Source organism: Giraffa tippelskirchi, chromosome 2 (genome assembly GCF_054371585.1).
Source record: "Giraffa tippelskirchi isolate mGirTip1 chromosome 2, T2T-mGirTip1v1.2.pri, whole genome shotgun sequence".
Classification (NCBI taxonomy): Eukaryota; Metazoa; Chordata; class Mammalia; order Artiodactyla; family Giraffidae; genus Giraffa; species Giraffa tippelskirchi.
This window is the reverse complement of record NC_137276.1, coordinates 15,026,648-15,045,352: the sequence shown is the minus strand read 5'-3', so window position 1 is coordinate 15,045,352 and position 18,705 is coordinate 15,026,648. Positions and strand designations below refer to the sequence as shown.

The window sequence follows — 18,705 nt, the reverse complement described above, 5'->3', positions numbered from 1 at the left end:
CCATCAGGAGTATGTTTAGAGTTCACCTGGTCACTCCTTCTCCCACTCAAATCCCACTTGTCATTCCTAAACACATAAGAATATAATAGTTCCACCAAGAACTCTCCAGACTTCTCTGATCTCCTGGTATCTTCTTCATCAAGAGTTTATTTGAAACTCATACTAACAGGGATCAATGAAACATTTCATAAACATGGGCTTTAGGAAACCTGCTCGCCTATTTCTACAAAGAATGCAATCAATACTTATTTTCATACATTATTAACTATACACAAAACAATAATGTACACAGGGCAACAGGAATAACAGTTGGCATAGTGCTCCTTACACCATCAGAGGGACGTGAAGGAAAGTGGTACCAGTGTGATGGAAGACAAATGAATAGCTTATTAGGTCACCTTAAAGTGGGACTAAAGTACATATTCCTTTCTTTACCACTGTGTAATGCTATTTATACAACAACATGACAAAAGAAAATGGCTTTAGGCATTCTGCTCTACTTTAGAATCCTTCCATCTCACACTGAAATGAAAAAAAAAAAAGATACAAACCAGAAATTGCTTCTTTGGTTAATATTTCTGCAGTTCCGCAGGAATAGTTTTAATAGCACGCATGTTCTGGATTTTACTTGTCAATTAAGAACCCATCGGAATGCAAGGGTAAGTATTAAAATAATAGATATTGGTTTATATTTCAACTTTAAAGGCCTTTTGTCAAACAGTGCTTTAAGGTGGAAGACAGAGGAAGGGGAACTGGGAATTAGAGGAAGACAGCAGGAACTACGTAGGTTCCTCCTTAATAAAGGATCAGGTCTGTGCTTCCAATTTCATCACATAACAGTAGAAAGAGCACAGGCTTTGAAGATGCAGAAATAAGAGGTGAGACTTAACTCTTCTACTTATTGGTGGTGTGGTGCTGAGAAAGTTAATCATCCTCTCTGATCTCAGGTTTTCCTTTCAGAAATCATATTATACCTACCTTTTAGCATAGTGTTAAGTGTTAACTGCTCAGTCAAGTTCGACTCTTTGCGACCCCACGGACTGTTAACCCGCCAGGCTCCTCTGTCCATGGAATTCTCCAGGCAAGGATACTGGAGTGGATTGCCACTCCCTTCTCCAGGGGATCTTCCCGACCCAGGGATGGAACCTGGGTCTCCCATTTTACAGGCAGATTCTTTACTGTCTGAGCCACCAAGGAAGCTCACCTTTTAGCATAGGTGGGGATCAAAAGGAAATAATGGCCTTGAGGGCTCCCCTAGGAACTCCTCTCCCCACAGTTACATCCTCTTTAAAGAGACAGCAGGTCTGGAGACAACACAGCTCTAGGACTAAGGGCAGAGACCCAGAGGCCAACTGTGGTTTGACCAGAAATAGGCCATTTGACCAAATGATTAAAAGTCTGTCATATGCTAATGCCTGGACGGGGCGGACCATGGGCCAATTTAGTGGGAGTAAATTGCAATTGATTTTCGAAGAAATTGCTTGTTCTCTTGCCTTTCCTCAGCTGTGTCACACTCTTTCACACACAGCTGCCTTTGTCACAGCCAGAACTGACTGAAACATGTGTCAAGGAAGATCTTTTAGAGGCAAAATGTTTAATAATACAGACATCCACACTCACACATGCTATAAATACACACATACACACACGAACAGGCAGATATATAAATATATCTCTATCTGTGCGTGTGTATATACATGTTTATATAGGTGTTTTTAGAGGGCTCAAATTCAGTAACAATTCTGCACCATGACCATACCCTTCTGTGTGTTTTACAAATCCCTCTGTGGTTGGAAAGCTACCCTGAGTCATTTTTATTTTTACAACAATCCACTATTTGAAGAAAGATCAGAAAAAAGCACACCCCTAAAATCTCCTCTCCCTGCACTCCCCAGTTCTATCTGTGCAAATCCCTGGATATGAAAAGAAAATGGTTAAAAGATCACAGAAGATAAAAAATCATAAGAATAAAGGTTAACAATGGCTGCTTTCACCCCTAATTTCTGATATGGTGATAGACCCTCTTAGAACATTAATTAGAATGGGAAGAGAGATGAAAGAAATGCCCAGGGGACATAATAAATTAGCCCCTTATGCAAATTACCCATTCGTTCTCATCACTGACCCAGCTAGTTGAGTCTCTAAATTACGGGAAGTGGTTAGTTTCTTTAACAAAAAAAGAATCCAGACAAAAGATTAATTTTTTTTTAAATGTGAAGGCTGCGCAGGCTTAAAGCAACAAATAATTTCTTAGTTTTCATTGCAGACAATTCTGAAGGGGGTCAAAAGATAAGAAAATGAACATTCTGGCCACTGGGTTCTGTTGCCAAACAGAGACCTATTAATTAACCCTTGTTCTGAAATAATCCTGAAACAATGGACAGCCAACCCTTTAACTGAAGTCAAAGGCTGTGCCTCTCACTCTAACTGTGAGAACAAAGTCTGACAAGCTAAAAGGGTACATGGCCTAGGAGCAGGTGAAGGACAATTTAAAGGAGGTGAGGAAATGCCAGGAGATGGAGAATTTCAAATATCAATTTAAAAACAAACACATACCTAATTTTACTTGTCATCACTGTCCTTGACAATTTATGTTTCACCGTCCTGGAAATTTATGGAACTCTCAGTTTTCTTATCAGTAAAATAAAAGGAATGGACCAGAATGACCTCCAAAAGTCCTATGGCATCTACCATTGGGGATTATATTTATCCCTTTGTTTTCTCACTGTACTTCCGATAATTTGATTTGTTAAAATATAATCTTATGACATGCATTTTGTCTTCACTCCTGGCTTCCTTTTCTCTTTCCTACTCTCGTTTTCCCCTCTTCTTTATTTTCTCCACTTTCCTATTTTATCTTCTTGCATGTATTCAAATGAGATGCTTTAAATACACTCTGGTGCAAAGTAAGGTACATATTGAATAAATCATGCTTTATAAATGTTATTAATATGAAAATATATATGGCAAGATGATGATTTTCTCTGGTAGGAAGAAAAGGCTGGAGCGAAAAACAGTAAGTCACAGAATAACACAAGATTCCATAGTAAGGCCCTTAGAGAAAGAAGGAAGACGTTACAGGTCATCCTCAGCTTCTGCCCTCTTTTTACAAAGGAGAAGGTGTCTCTCTGGAAAGGCAAACACTTGCCCAAGGTCACCGGCTAGCTGCTGGAGGCAGAACACAGGCTCTTGATTCCTCTTTGGATCAAACAATCCTGATGACTTCTCTTGACGATTCGCCACTGTATCCCAGAGAATAGCAACAACAAAAAAAAAGACATCCTTTGGAAAAAATAAGCTTCGACAGCAGAAAAATAAAGAGGTGGCAGAAAGAAATACTTTAGAAGACTAAGGAGAAGGAATGAGGACAGACATATTGGCTATAAATAATTTCGCACCTTGTAACAATCTTCAGTTCATGCAATTACCTGTCACTCACTGATGTTTTATCTCCCCTCTTCAGGTAACGGGACCTACAGTAATTCTATGCAAAATATCTGACTGTCTCTACTTTCACAGCCTGCACTGGAACATTCCGGCCGTTGCCAGAAGTATTGAGACACTGCAAAGACCTGACGCCTTACTCATGAAACTTCTCAAGGTTGACAGTTCATCTAAATAATAAAACTTGCATTAGGAAGTGGTCAGTGACATAAGATCCAGATTCCTCAGGTCATGAGGCAGGTAATAAGAAAGCATGTGTAGACTATGACTTCATTTTTTTAAAAAAGAAAAGAGAAACATATATATGTACACACACAGGTATATATATTCATATATATAGGAAAAAAGCTGCAAAGGCTCATATCAGATGTTTACAGTGGTTATCTTTGGAAGCTGAGACTATGAATGGTTTAAATTCGCTTTCCTTTCCTACCTGTTTGTAATTTCTTACTGTCGTACCATAAACATGGATCACCGAGGGGCCAGAGAGTGAGAGAATAAAAGCCAAAAGTAGTGGTCTGTGAAAGTGAAATGGAAGTGTACTTAGCAGGGTCTGTGGAGACGGAAGCCTTTCCCAGGTTTAAGGCATGCCCTTCTCAGGCAGCAGTAATTCTTCCCGGTATGAGGGGCGTTGCAGAGAAGATTTATGGGGAGAGGTTAGAAGAATGGGAATCAGTCAAGCTGAGAAGGGTAGGCTGATCACAAGAATCCTTAAGTACAGGAAGAGCTCCCACCCAGGGTGATAGCCAGCTGCAGCAAAGAGCCAAAGGAAGGATCCGGCTCCAGAGGAACAGGGGGATCAGAGCAGGCAAAAGGAAGACCCTCCCCAAGGGGGATTAAAGACTCAAACTGAGTTATTAAAAGTTAAGGCTTTCCTCCAGGGCCCTTTACATATTGGATAGATTTCTTCTTCCTTGTCCAAGCCAGTTGATGAGCAGCCTTTCTGAAAGCTTGGGGCTGCTATGCTTTTCAAGACATAGAATCATGGTTCCATGATCAGGGAATCACGTGTGCACGTTCAGTCATTCAGTCGCATCCTACTCTGTGTGAGCCCATGGACTGAAGCCCACCAGGCCCCTCTGTCCACGGGATTGTCCAGGCAAGAATGCTGGAGTGGGCTGCCATTCCTCCCCAAGGGGATCCTGCCAACCCAGGGATCGAACTTGCGTCTCGGGTATCTCCTGCATTGGCAGGCAGATTCTTTACCACTCAGCTACCTGGGAAGCCCTGACCAGGGAATATGGTCTGTCGAAAACGAGCCCCACTTTTGGAGTCAGGAGTGAGCCAACAGCTAACACGACCTTGGCACAGCATTAAAAATGACTGAGATATTACTGAGGACCAATTATATTTCAGGCAGGAGGCAAGGCTTTTTACATATAGCCTTTTTAATTCCCCGGAACCTGTAAAGGAGGTATTATCACCATCTCATCTTATATCCAAGGATTCCGAGGTACAATGAGATCAAATGACCTGCCCAAAACAAGCGGCAGAGCTGGAGATGCGCCCAGATGAGTGCAACTCCAGAGCACGAGTCCTTTCTCCAGCATCAGCACGTACAAAGATGAAAGAGCCACAAAGCTGCCGAGAGCGCTGGTGGGACAGCGGCTGGTCAACCTGGTTTATGTAGACACAGGTGACTGGGGTGAAATGGGACGTTGATTAACAGAAGAATCTAACAAGGGAGACTGAAACCAGATCACTCCTGGAAGTCACCAAGGTGCTAAGGTAACATCTAGCGATGGGTGGCCAGGATGAACAAGGAGAAACTAAACACAGGTGGGGGGCCAGTAAGAAGGCCAATGCAAAGCTCAAGTGAAAGATAAGATAGGTAGACTAAGGGAATGGAGAGAAGGGCAATTCAAAAAACAGCAGGTAATTTCAGGAGGACTTAGTGATGGGTCCAGTGGAAGGAGTTGAGGAGGGGAGAGGAGATGGTGGAGATGATTCCAAAGCTTACGAGTTAGGCAGATAATGCCTTTATGTAAGACAAGAGACTCAGGGAGAGGAGGATGTAAGAAGAAAAGGGGAGGGATGAGGTCCATTTTGGTTGCACTGAGTTTGAAGTAACTGAGATACATCCGATGGATTCAGCTAGGATTCACCTGGAAAGGCTGGTTTAGAGCTCAGGAGAGGCTGGAGGGAAGGCTCTGACTCATCAGTGTTCATGGTAGCTGAGGTCCCAGAGATAGATGATGTCTGTTCAGAGAGTAGCGAGAACAGAAAGAGGCCAACGCCGACATCCTCTAAGGCAGTACCAGATCCAAGTAAAGGTTCTGGAGGAGACCCTCATGCAATGTGGCCCAGGCCCAATGGCTTCCCATCTCTGAACTTCAACTTTGTAAAAGCAAAGGATTGGACTAGATCTCTAAAGGCTCTTCTCTGATATTCAACCACCTATGGTTGATAAAGGCTTCCCAAGTGGTACTTGTGGGAAAGAACCTGCCTACCAATGCAGGAGGTGTAAGAAACGCCAGTTCAATCCCTGAGTCAGGAAGATCCTCTGGAGTAGGAAATGGCAACCCACTCCAGTATTCTTGCCTGGAGAATCCCATGGACAGAGGAGCCTGGAGGGCTACAGTCCATGGGGTTGCCAAGAGTCGGACAGGACTGAAGTGACTTAGCACATATGGTTGTGCTAATGCCTGCTCAGAGCCAGGAAGAATGCTCAATGCTGAGCAAACACCCGGCATCACAAGCAAATACCCGACTTTCCAGTGAGAAAGACAGACGCATAAATAAGTCCCCTAGATAAGTTGTGATTAACAGCTATCATAAAGGCAAGAGCAAACTGAAGTGTGAGAGAATCCTAAGTGGAAGTGCCTGTTTGGGGGAGTTTCAGCACAGCCCTCAGAGATGAAACCTGATCTTGGTCTTGAAGAACTAATAGAAACCTCCCAAATGGAGGCAAAGCCAAGTGGCAAGGCATGGGAAAGCAAACACACACGAAATACCTGGGAATGGTCTACACAGTGAGCTTGACTGGAGAGGTGAAGTGGCTTCAAGAGGGAGGGCAGAGCCAGGGTGGCCTGGGAAGATGGTCACGTGCTGTGTGTTCAGTCGCTCAGTCGTGTCCAACTCTTTGCAACACCATGGACTGTAGCCTGCCAGGCTCCTCTGTCCATGGAACTTTCCAGGTAAGAATACTGGGGCGGATTGCCATTTTCTACTCTAGGGGATCTTCCCCACCCAGGGATCCAACCCACGTCTCTTGCTTCTTCTGCATTAGCAAGTGGATTCTTTGCCACTGCATCATCTGGAAGCCCCGTGAAGGAGTTTAACATATGCCACAATAGACAACAAAAGACTTATAGGGGTTCTCAACAGAGGGACACACGATTAGAGAGGTGAATAAAAAGGAGAGGACCACCATACACCCCTAGCAGCTAGTACTTACAAGCTCTTCTCTCGTCATGATTTGACAAGACAGCAGATGGTCTTATAAGACTCTTCTTCAACATGTAAACATTTTAAGAAACTTTTCATTTAATAGTTACATAAATATGACGGTGCATTAAAACAGAAATGTTAAACTTGGCTCATGATTTACAGCATCATTCAAAGAGGAGCCAGACTCAGGAGAGCTTAGGGGCATCTCATGCTGGGGCAAGCCATTTCCAATTACTCAGGGACCAATCTCAAGATCCTAAGGTTTCCTGCGAAAATCTAAGCCACTAACTGGGACTTGGTAGGGAAACGGTTGCAAAGCCAGAGAACTAGAACTTTGTCTTTCACCAAAGCAGATACAGGATGTTCAAATACCAGCATCGTTCTTGTCCTACAATCTCTCCACTTGACTCTTGCTTGCAAATACCACTGACTTTGATTATCCCTGAGGAAGGTCCGGCATTTCTTGACTCTTCTCTACAATATCTGACCTCCCAATTAATACTTTTAAATCTTGGAGCCCTTTCTTAAAAAAAAAATCTCTTGCTGCCTTCGAGGGGCTTATATCCACTCTCTGATCCTCCATCTCCGGGTGTTTCTCAGCACCCACTCCACTCTTCAAATTTCTCACTGCTTTGCACTCCCCCTCCAGAGAGTCCAAAAACAGTGACAACAAGCTCATCTTCCTTTCAAATCACTGTTTATTTCTTGCTGCATTTGAACTTTTGTGAAGAAGAAAAGGTGAGGCAGAATGGAAGTGAAAGAGTAAAGTCATGGCTAAGAGTCACAGATGTGAAATTATCACTTGATAGCTCCAACCTCAGACACTCTGAGCACCCACACAGCTCTGCCCTCTTGGCTCCCAAGACACTTTCCTGTGTTTGGTCCTCTCTTCCGACGTCCTCTTGCACTGACTCACTTGTTTCTTTGCATCCTCTAGCTCACTGTCTGGTGGGACCCCTAAAAACCACACCAGCATCCACCCACAGAAAGGGCACTTCCTAGAGCCCTTCAAAGTACCTTGAAGGCCAATGTTTCCACTTCCGCTACTGTGCTTCCAGGAGAAGAATCCCTCCAACTTCCCACCTCAATTCTTGCCAGACTAGCCTGCTTATTTCCCTTCTGCAGTTCAGGTCTCAGATGACACTTTTTACATTATCTACCTTATTTTTGGTCCCTTCCTTGTTCCCATCACTGATAATATCTCCATATGGCGTTTTAACTAGTGATCAAGTAAACAGTGGCAAAGATGGCTGTGAGTTTGATGAGTCTAAGGAAAATGGAAATGCAAGAACGTCAAACATGTCTTGTTCGGTGAAAGGATTCAGCTCACCCTTAGCGTATATGGATAAACATTCTCTTCACCTTGGGCAGAGACATCCAAATATGGAAACTCTTATGGCTACCCTATCTGTAAAAGGCCCTGCTGTCCTGGTTTCCTCAGAGACATTCTTAAAACAGAAGAGATGTTCTAGAAACTCAGATTCAAACCATGAAGAGCAGCATTCATCATCCCAATCCTTTGTCCCTCTCCATCCTACAAATGCCAAACTGGATCATATGCATTATTCAATGACTCGAAACCTCTTGAGGCTCAATTTGGCTCTCTTATACCCACTTAAGGAACACAGTCACTGTAGAGGTCAAAGCTCATTATAGCTGGAACCTAAATCCAATACCCTTGAGATATAAAATGTAGCTCCAGAAAAGATCTTCCTGGCCCTGAGTTATGACTTCTGGGTCCTCGGCAGGCTGGGTCTTACAACATGTTTGTTATGAAAACATACCTGTTTGAGAGAGCGATCCAAAAAAATGAATGGATGGGACTTGGTCCAGGCAGAAAGATTTCTGATAATCATCAAAAAAAAAAAAAAAATCCAGACAAACCAGTGGTATCCAAGAATGGCCAGGTCACTTTAAGTGGAGAAAGAATGCAAGAATTGAAAAGAGGGGGATTTTGGAGGTGACCTCAATCTACCATCAGAATCATGGACTGTTAGGACTGGGGATTTTTACTTCAATAGTCTCATTATATCAAAAAAAGAGAGACCCAGAGAGAGTAAAATGAGTCTATTACAGCCCTATAGTTCATAACAGTTTTGAAATTAAAACCCAGATGAACCTTCTTCGTTACCTGTTTCCTTATTCTCACTTTCCCAGCAGGGGAGAAGGGTTCATATCCTTCCAGGCATTGGTACAAAGACTGAGCAGTAATGCTTTCAGGGCACAGGCAGCCAGCAGGAGGCACTGCCCCTCACAGTACCAGGAAGGTCAGCCAGGTTTCTGGTATCCCACCCTAGCTCCTACTGATCTGCTAACACAAAAACTCATATACTCTTGTCTGCGCATTCCTACTCCACTGTCTGAGCCACTGTCCTGGCTAGCCCAAAGGGACAGAGAACATTAATAGGGATTTGGGGTATAAGCTAGCATTAAAACATTATGTAACATTATTTAGGATCATGTATGAATGCCTCTGACACTAAACTTGTCCTCTTATATTTCATCACAGAAACAGGCCACACACACACACACACACACACACACACATACACACACACTTTTCCTCTGAACCAAAAAAATAACACAGAAGAGTGATTCTCAAGCTTCTTGAGCATATAAAGCACTCAGCCCAGGAAGCTTCCTAAAATGTAAATTCTCATCCCACAGCTCTGGGAAGTAGCCTGAGATTCCATACTTCTAATAAACTTTCAGGTGACATCAGTCCATGCTGATGTTCTGAGGAGCACACTCTGAGCAGTAAGAGACAAATGTTACAAAACCCTGCAAACAAATCTGAGTTTAAATTCGGTTTCACCAGTTAGGAGCTCTGTGATCTTAGGCTGGTTTCCTAACTTCCCCTTGCCTCAATCATCTCATCTCTAAAATGGAAATAACAATATGTAAGACACACTTGATGATGACTACATAAGCTAGTGATGAAAATATCTTAAACAGTGCCTGGCACATAACAAGAACTAATAAATACCAGTTGCTGGCTGCTTCTAAGATTCACGGGAGCAGATATGACTTCTATCTGGTTCACTGCCAAACTCCCAATGGTGAGAATGCAGCAGGTGCTCAATGGATGTCTGTGAATGAATGTATGCATAATACATTCACACATAATTTCAGTATTGACATTCTTTCTTGGTTCTATGCCTTTCTGCAGGAAAGCATAAAACATTTAGAACACTAGAATATTCTCACCAGTACCAAACGACCATCTCATAGAATCACATTCAATGTGAACCACCATGTTTAACCACCAGGAAACAAACAATTTGTAATGGCCATGTATACTTGAGAAAGTCTTAATTTTAAACAAATAAAGACAACATCAGTCTCGAATCTGTATGTCATTAAGGGAAATTACTGCCTCACTCATTATTTATGGGGTTATCTGAATGCAGATGTTATGGAAAACTCAATTCTAACACTAAGTTCACTTCTAAACCAAATGTAGCTTTGCAAAGACAAAACAAACCATGGGAAGTGAGACCACTTTTGAAAGGGCAGTAACACATTTTTCCATATGTGCACACACTTGCTTAGGAAAAATTGAAAACAAACAAAAAAAATGTTAACGAATAGTAGAACTTAATCTTTTAAATCAAAGGCAGACACATGAGTCCGTCCAAGAGTCTTCGACAATCTAAGATTATCTTCAAGCATCTTGTAAAGTAAAGCAGCATCATTTAAATAGATCCCATTTCCAGGGAGGCTCTGTGTACAGTATGCAGCAAGAAGGGAATACGATTGCCACCTACAGACAGAAGTGGCACTCCCTTTGCAAGAGCTGGCCAATCATATTTAAATGCGGGGGGAAAAAATTCAACCAAGTCACTTCCTTCCAACCTCTTTCAAACCACCACACCACATTACTTCATTTAGAATTACTTTCAAGTCATACAATCATCTCTAGGCATTCTGCCTCTTCATTATCATCATCCTGTTTCTAATTTCCCAGAAACACTGTGCCATTCAACTATCTCCTTATACACTGCTTGAGAGCCAAAGAGAGTGCAAGCCAACGGATTTCAAGCGGGCGAAGGCATCAGAGTGGAAGTATGAATCTGCTTACCTGGTATGAATGGGACCACCCGGAATATATCAGACAACCTGCTGTTCACTGGCTCATACGGGGAATCTTCAAGCAGATCATTTCCTAAAAACAACAGAAAGATTGGGCTCAGATTGGAAAACAGGCATATTTCAGGCAGTTTTTGTTACTGGATCTGAATTCTAATTATGTTATGATTGTGTAACAAAAAGATGCTGAAACTTTCAAAGATTTCAAATGCATCTATTTGGCTCTGGTTATTTCTTTTCATTCCCTCTGCCTCTGCTGTCCTTGCTCTCCCCAGAGTGCCATGAAAACATTGGAGAGCAACCCAGGTTGATCTTGCCAGAAAACTCGCCCACTCTTTGCAAAGGAAGGAAACCAGAGAGGAAGGAATCAGTGACGTCACAAGCCCAGATTGCCTCCAGGAGCCAATGGAAGAAAGGTGACCCCAAAGAGTCCCCACTTCCTTGCTTTTTTTTTTTTTTTGCTTCCAAAACATGACATGCGGTCAGAAAGCAGGTACTCTGGCTATTAAACAGTCAGCCTCTGAAATAGGTTTTCATTAACAGGTTCTGGAGGAAGTAGCAGCCAAGAGGTCAAATCTGTATATTACAGATTTTCAGCAAGAGTCTCAGTGGAGAATGAAGGCACTGAATGTTTGTGTTAGATTTACAAACATGAGCCACCTCTGGCACACAAGGACCAAAAAACTGCCATTGTAATGGATGACTGTAACAAGTAGACCTGTCCCTCTCTGAGTCATTTCTGTATGAACCAAGGCTGAACCACACTAGATGGTTCAAGACTCAGATCATCTAAGACGACAAATTTTTTTTTCCCCACACCTGCCTTTGATCAGGTTTGGAGGTAGGGGGATGGTAAAGATAGAATAGATTCCACTAGACTTTTCATTCTGAATTCTTTATCTTGTGTGAGAATAGAAGGGGAGAAGAGAAACTCCAGGCAAGACGCAGTGCAAGCTTTCGGATTATCCTGTGGAGCCAGCGCTCCTCCTTGGAGGGAAGTCGCAGGTTCCTCTAGGCGGCCTTTAATGGATTCCTACTCCTATGTTCTGACCAAGTTTCAGAGAGGTCAGCGGGGGTCCCTGGGATGTCCCTCCACCCTATCAAGGGTTTGCCAACAGCCAGGCCCCAACAGTGCTGCTAGGGAGGCAGCAAACACCAGCTGCCGACGTCCCTGAGGGCCCATGAAAGGTCCTCATTCTGCAGCTGGGGAGAACTGAGTGGAAGATGAGGTCAGCCAGACCCCGGGGCCTAGAGGCCCCCTGCCTTCAGGGGCTGGGGGAGGAGGAACGAGCCGGTCGCGCGTACCCTGCAGGCTCTGATACATGCTCCAGTAGATGCGCAGACAGTTCTTCTCTTTCTTCATGCCCCGCTTGCAGCGGCAGTTGTAAAGGGACTTCTGTTTGAGGGCCTCCATGGCGCTGCGGCACTCGTCCTTGGCCTCGAGGCCCGAGGTCAAGCTGAAGTTGGTCTCCTTGCCCGCCACGCACTGCCGGAGCGTGCGGTACTTGGTGCTGCAGCTCTGCTCCTTCAGGCACTGATCGCTGGCTTTCACGCAGTCCAGGCGGTCCCCGCCGCTCACCTCGGCCGACAGGAGAACGTCTGCGGGCGGAGGGGAGGGCGTGTGAGTGCGGCGGGGCAGGGGCGCGGGGAGCCAGTGGGGAGGGAAGACGCGCGCAGGACCCGGCTTCTGGGGCTCTCGGCGCACCGGGCACGCCCGCCCCGCTATGTCCCAGAGTCCATCTCCCCGCCCCGGCACCTCGGGCCGCCGGTCTCCCCCTACTCCAACCCGAAGCTTGCGGGCTTCCCGCGATTTGCCCGCGAGCCAGCGCTGCCCACCGCGAGCGCCAGCCCTGCCGCCCCGGGACCCACTGGCCTCAGCGTCCGCTCAACCTCCAGGGCCGCCGGCCCCGGTTCCAGCCATCCGCTCCGCCCGGCCCGACTGAAGCCCAGGGGCTTTCGGCAGGCGAGAGCAGCGGGCTGGGCACTGCCTGCGGTGAGGGCGAGCCCTGGTCCCCGGCCCGCCGAGTGGGGATCCCTGAGATGCTATTGGGGAAAAGTTTTTCCCTTCCAACTTTGCTCTCCTGGCCGGGTGCTCGTCCACACCCCACCTGCCCGCCGCTCCCCCGCGAGCTCCCGTGGATTCGCAAGGTGCGTCGGGCTCGGGGCTGGAGGGCTCAGACCCTTTCCCTACCCGCAGGCTAGGTCAATACAAAACGTAGGAAACAAAAACCAAGGAAGACAAACTGCGGGCGAGTGCCGCGCCGCCCGCGCCCCACTCCCCAGCCGGGGTTGCTGAGGGTTCAGCAACGAAACTTCCCGCTCCCACCCCCACAGCACCAGCAACGCAATTTGGGGGGGGGGGGTGCTGCCGCTAGTACTCCCCGGAAAGACTCCGCGGATGAGAAAGCCAGCGGCGGCCTCGACTTACCCAGAAGCGGCAGTACGAAGTACAGGGTCGCCAGGAACATGGTGCCGGCGCGCAGCTGGTCCCCGCCCCCCCGAAAATCCCGGCCTGCCGCTCGATCTCGCCAAGGGAGCTCAGCATGCAGTGATGCCCGGACGGCCGCGCTGCTCTGGCCGCCCAAAGTTCAGCTCCATCCAGGGCGAGAGGAAACTCCCCGGTCCGTCCGCCGCCACCGCCGCCGGCGACTCAGCTCCGGGCGGGCGGCTGGCGCGAGGGCGGGAGGCGGTTCCGCTTTTAGGGGTTCAGGTCCGACCCAACCTGGAAGGGAGAGCGCGCTTTGAAACCAGAGCGGAGAGCGCTGGAGCCTCCCCCGCCCCTCTGCCCTCCCCGGCTCCTGCCTTGGGGGACTTTTTAGCGCCCGGGTGAGGGCCCACCCCTACCCGGGTCGGGGCGCGGGGAGGGGGCCCCCGGGGATGCATGTGCGTGTGTTCCCGGGAGCCGCCCGCACGCGCAGGGTAAAGGCTGGAGAGGTCAGACGCGGGCTCCCAAAGTCCAAGGGGGTGTCTACTGGGTCCAATCCAAGAGGCTGAACGCAAGCAAATAAATAAATAACGTTACTTTCCGAGAGCGAGCCGGCCGCTGCCTGGAGTCGAAACACTCGGCGGCGGCAGCTTTCTCGCCAGCCCTGGCGCGGAAAGAGCCCCTTCTCCCGGGAAGTTCACCGCCCCCTCCTCGCGCCAGCTCGCTGGCTCAGCCGGCCCTCTCCACCCAAACCACCAATCGCTGCCCCCCATTGCCGTATCCCCTCCTCCTCCGGCTCGCCTCCATTCAGAGGCAGTCGCGAGAGGGGGAACCGATGTCCCGGTTGGGGCTGAAACCCGGCTCGCGCGCCCCTACCCGCTACGCTGTCCTCTGCTGGCTTCCTGGCGTCCGTGCCGCGTAGACACTAGCCCAGCGCCCCGGAGTCGCGCGCATCATCGCCGCCACCCTGGCCGAGCGCACAGGGCCCACAGTTCTAGAGCGCCAGGGCAGGTGCAGCCCCGCGCCGCGCAAGACTCTGCGCCCCAAAGTTGAGGGGCGCCCACAAGACGGATAGAGGGGAATGAGGGCGAAGTCGGTTCCCAAACCGACAGAATGGGAGAACTCTATCCAAATGCCACCAACCTGGACTTAACCAGCTGCGGCGAGATGCCAGTTTTATTTATTTACTTGGGGGGGGGGTGTCCTCGCCTCCTCCTTCCCTTACCAATCTCACTTCTCTGCACTAGGAAGAAAGATGCGGTAATCTTCGAGAGCGCAGAGGACCAAGTTGGGCCAGGGTGTTTTCCGAGCAAAGCCCGGATTCGGGAGGTCCCTTAGGGATGTTAGTGGTTACTGGGAGCTGGGCGGCGACAGCAGGTTCCTTGGCCAGATTTCTTTGCCGGAGGACCCTCCGCCTGTTCCTGCTCCAGCCACCCCGCAACACACCGCCAGCCCCTCAGATACTCGCCCGCAGGGACGCCGTAGATGCACACACTCACGGGCCGTGGGACCCGGGGCTGGATCCAGCAAGCGCGCACAGGACACAGCGTTATGCAGCCGGCCGCGAGCGCCGCTAGTCTCTCCCTCTCTCTCTCTCCTTCTCTCTCTCTCTCTCACGCGCACAATGCACAAGGCCTCTTTCTTCCTTCCCTCTTAGCGCAATCAAACCAGACCCTTCTTCTCAACACGAAGTTTCTCCCCACGTCACCCGCGGCTGTGACTCAAGATTTGGCGCGTTAGAACACACACTCAGACCCTGGCCCTCGGAGCTGCGATCGCGGGATGTGCCCAGCCAGTCATCCACGCCAACACGCTCACACTACACTGGCACATGCATACGCAGTCTCTGCCTCTGAACAAGGAGACAAAAGAGCACCCCCTGGCCCACTGCATTTCAACCGCGTCAGACCTGGCTTTGAGAAATTTATAAGCTGACCTCCATCTTGGCTGTTTCAAGAGTAAAATTTAAAATAATAATAAATTTAAAGGTTCAACACACGCGCAGCCCTTGACCCCAACCCCTGGGACCACTCATTCTCAGCCAGGCTGCTGACCCCCACCCCCACCCCACCCCGCCCTGAAGACACGCTCCCCTCTTCACACGCCGGGGGGCGCACGGGGCACCAACGTCTACACTGGGTCCAGAGAGAGGGGTCTGGGCAACAGCTCGCGGTGGCAAGCTCATCCAGCTGCTCGGAACTTACATATGGGATCTTTGCTGATGTCTAAGTTCACCTCTTGGGGAAGCCGAGTTTGCATCAAGTCTAGGTGAGCCCGCCCAGCTGTCAAATATGCAAACCCATCGTACTAGACAATGGGCTGCCCAGGAGAGAGAGAGAGAGAGAAACGGTCAATTTGATCGACGGAAGGGTGGGTAATTGAAAAGGGCAGGGGCCTGGGTTGAAGTTTGAGGCCGGGGTGTAAGGGCGGGGAAAAAAAGGAGGAAGGAAGCGGAGGGCTGTGTAGCTCTCCATTCAGCTACACATCAGTCAGGCGTGTCCCTCATCGCCGCGGCGGCCGCTGGGTTGCGGGCTGCGCTTTGTTTGGAGTGCGCGGGGGCATCAACACGGGCTCCCAACCCAGGGGACATCCAATGGATCTGCGCTCCTGTGCACGTGTTCCTCGGGGGCAGGTATGAAGCCCTCAACAAGCACTCCCCTCCTCACACGCGCCGCGCGTACAAACGCGCGCGCGCGCACACACGCAGTCACACCACACACGGATTTCTTGTTCAGTGTATCAGTTTACGTTTGGTTGTTGAGTAAACAAAGCAAACATATGTCACATTTTCGCGACAGATGGTTCACACCAAAGGCTACTTGCCGTCTCTGTCTCTGTCAGTGGTAACAGTCTAAGTTACAGAGTGGACTAAGCGGAAATGCAATTAAGTCTTCCAATCAATTTCTCCACGTCAAAACAGTTTATTCCCATATTTTCACACACAGACTAGAGAAATCCTGGGGAGGTGGTTTCAGTGAGAGAATTGCAGAAATGTGAATTAAGAGTTTATCTGAAGACTGTTTCTCCATGGACACCCAAAACATAAAACTCTCTTTCATCACTCCGTTTTAAAAGTGGTGGTGAATGTCTCCGTTTGGAAATATCAGTAATTGGAATTCCAATTTTCAGTGGATGGACTAGTGCCTGTCATTGCAGACCATGTGGAATGGTTGGAGGACAATGAGATTTCATTTAAGGACATCATCCTTTTATATAAGGACATCTTTTATAAGGGTTCTTTGTTAAGAAATTATCCTGTGCTTTCCTACCATTCCACAGGCATCTTTTAAATAAAATTTCGACAGGGAGCAGATATAAATAAAAGTTCTCCAAATGTAAAATATGGGACTTCTTTTAAAATATTTGTAAGCTTTGAGATATTTCTGAACTTTCTTCATTAAGTTCTTGCTGATGATGAAAACAGGGTTTTTAAAAAAATAAACCACAAAGTATATAACTGTGTTGTCCAACTCAATAGTCACTAGCCACATTTCCATCATCAGAGAAAGGCCTGTTGCACAGAACTTGACAATGCTGGTGTAAAATTATTTTATGTGATGTGTATTGTATATAAAGTTCACTAGCCATGTGACTATTTCAGTGAAAATTAAATAAAAGAAAGACGCAGTTCCTCAGTAGCACTGTGCGAGTCACTCAGTCATATGTGACTCTTTTCGATCCCACGGGCTGTAGCCGGCCAGGCTCTTCTGTCCATGGAATTCTCCAGGCAAGAATAGTCGAGTGGGTAGCCATTCCCTTCTCCAGGGGGATCTTCCTGACCCAAAGATCGAACCTGGTCTCCCGCATTGCAGGTAGACTTTTTACTATTCAGTTCCACTAACTATATTTCAGGTACTCAATATCCCTCTGTGGCTAGCGGCCACCATATCAGACTGCATAGATATAGAACACATCCATCATCACATAGTGTTCTGTCGAACAGTCCTAGTCTATACTGCTGGTGTGAAATTATTTAATGTGGTGTGTATATAAAATTCTCAGAAAGTAGAACAGAGCAGGCCTAAAGTGAGTGTTTTACAAGCAGCAACAGTAGTAGTCACCATTATTGTAATGATGATGATGATGATGTTAATCGTTTGAAGGAAGATGGAGAATCCCTGAGAATATAGCCCACTGCTGATTCGCAGAAGGAGATCAACAGGTAAAGAAACTAAGGAAAGGGAAGTGATCTCCCGAGGATAGCTGTGTGCAGAAAGATGTGGCCCTTATACCACCCTAAAACTTCTTATAGTAGGAGCTCAAAAAAACCTCTGCTTTACAAATATATCCACTACTTTCTAAAAGCGAGAAAAATACACGTCTGGAAAGCCCTTGGAATATAAAAGATAGAAATGCAGTGTCAATTACTGTATTAGTATTATCTCTGTTCCCTTGGAGCTTATCTGTTCCCATGTGTACAGGACTGATCTCGGGATGAAAGGTGACATAGAAATATAAAATATTATTAATAATTACAAAGGTTCATGCCATCCTCTGTGACATGTTTTCTCAGTGGAAAATTGGTTTTAATGCTATAAAATTAGGTTCAATCCACCCATAAGCATGTGAAGTGAGCAATTTTCTTGCATTTCTTGATGTAAGTGTATTTTCATAAGTTAACAGATGAGTCATGGTGAGTATGACAGTTTTATTCCATGCAGTATTTTGTCTCCTACTTTCACTGCCTTGCTCCTATAGAGTATAATGCAAAATACATTCATTTTGTCAAATTATACTGCTCACAAATCACTCGAGGTTTTTTTTTTTAATTCAAGCTAGTCTATCAAAGTATTTGACATTAGACAGTTTGACAGGCTTACCTCTGTAACAACTCGAAACCACTCATTATTACCTAAATGTGCCATGTTTTTTTTTTCTGCTACAAGCTTGCCCATGCTGTTCTATCTCCATCATTTGCACTTTTCATCCTGATATGTGAAGATCCAGCTAAGCTTTAACAGGTCACTAAGGATAGTGAGGACTTTGGTTAGGAAGAATCGTTGTCTATAATGTGTACTCTCAAGGGCCAGTTGGAGTCTTTATCACAGCTATTGTGACATTGCATTGTAGTTGGTTGCTGTATCTGCATCTTCAACTGGAATGTGAGTTCCTTGAAGGCAGGAACATTTTCTATTCATTTTATTTTTGCATCCCCACCATTTAGAGTGATAACGGACACACAGTCACCTCCAAGAAATGTGCACTGATGGCATGCATAATAAGTGATGCTGTTTCTCATTTTCCTCTGACACAATAATTCTACTGCAAGATTTACATGAAATCCCTTTACTATAGGAAAAATACTAAATATAAGTACCTCATGCAATTGCTGGTATTGCTGTTTTAATAATAGTGTC

General features: G+C 46.7%; 1 protein-coding gene across 2 annotated transcripts in view; it reads right to left on the bottom strand.

Moving 5' to 3' along the window:
- The window catches only part of GFRA1 (GDNF family receptor alpha 1), a 224,644-nt gene extending 211,069 nt beyond the window's left edge, over positions 1–13,575 (bottom strand). For both annotated transcript variants that reach the window (XM_081573469.1, XM_081573470.1), the window contains exons 1-3: positions 13,352–13,575; positions 12,229–12,522; positions 10,916–10,999 (exon numbers count right to left, since the gene is read on the bottom strand). In XM_081573469.1, coding sequence (XP_081429595.1) covers positions 10,916–10,999; positions 12,229–12,522; positions 13,352–13,391 — 418 coding nt within the window. In that variant the 5' untranslated portion in view covers positions 13,392–13,575. The remainder of the gene's footprint in view (positions 1–10,915; positions 11,000–12,228; positions 12,523–13,351) is intronic.
- Between the last annotated feature and the right edge of the window lie 5,130 nt (positions 13,576–18,705).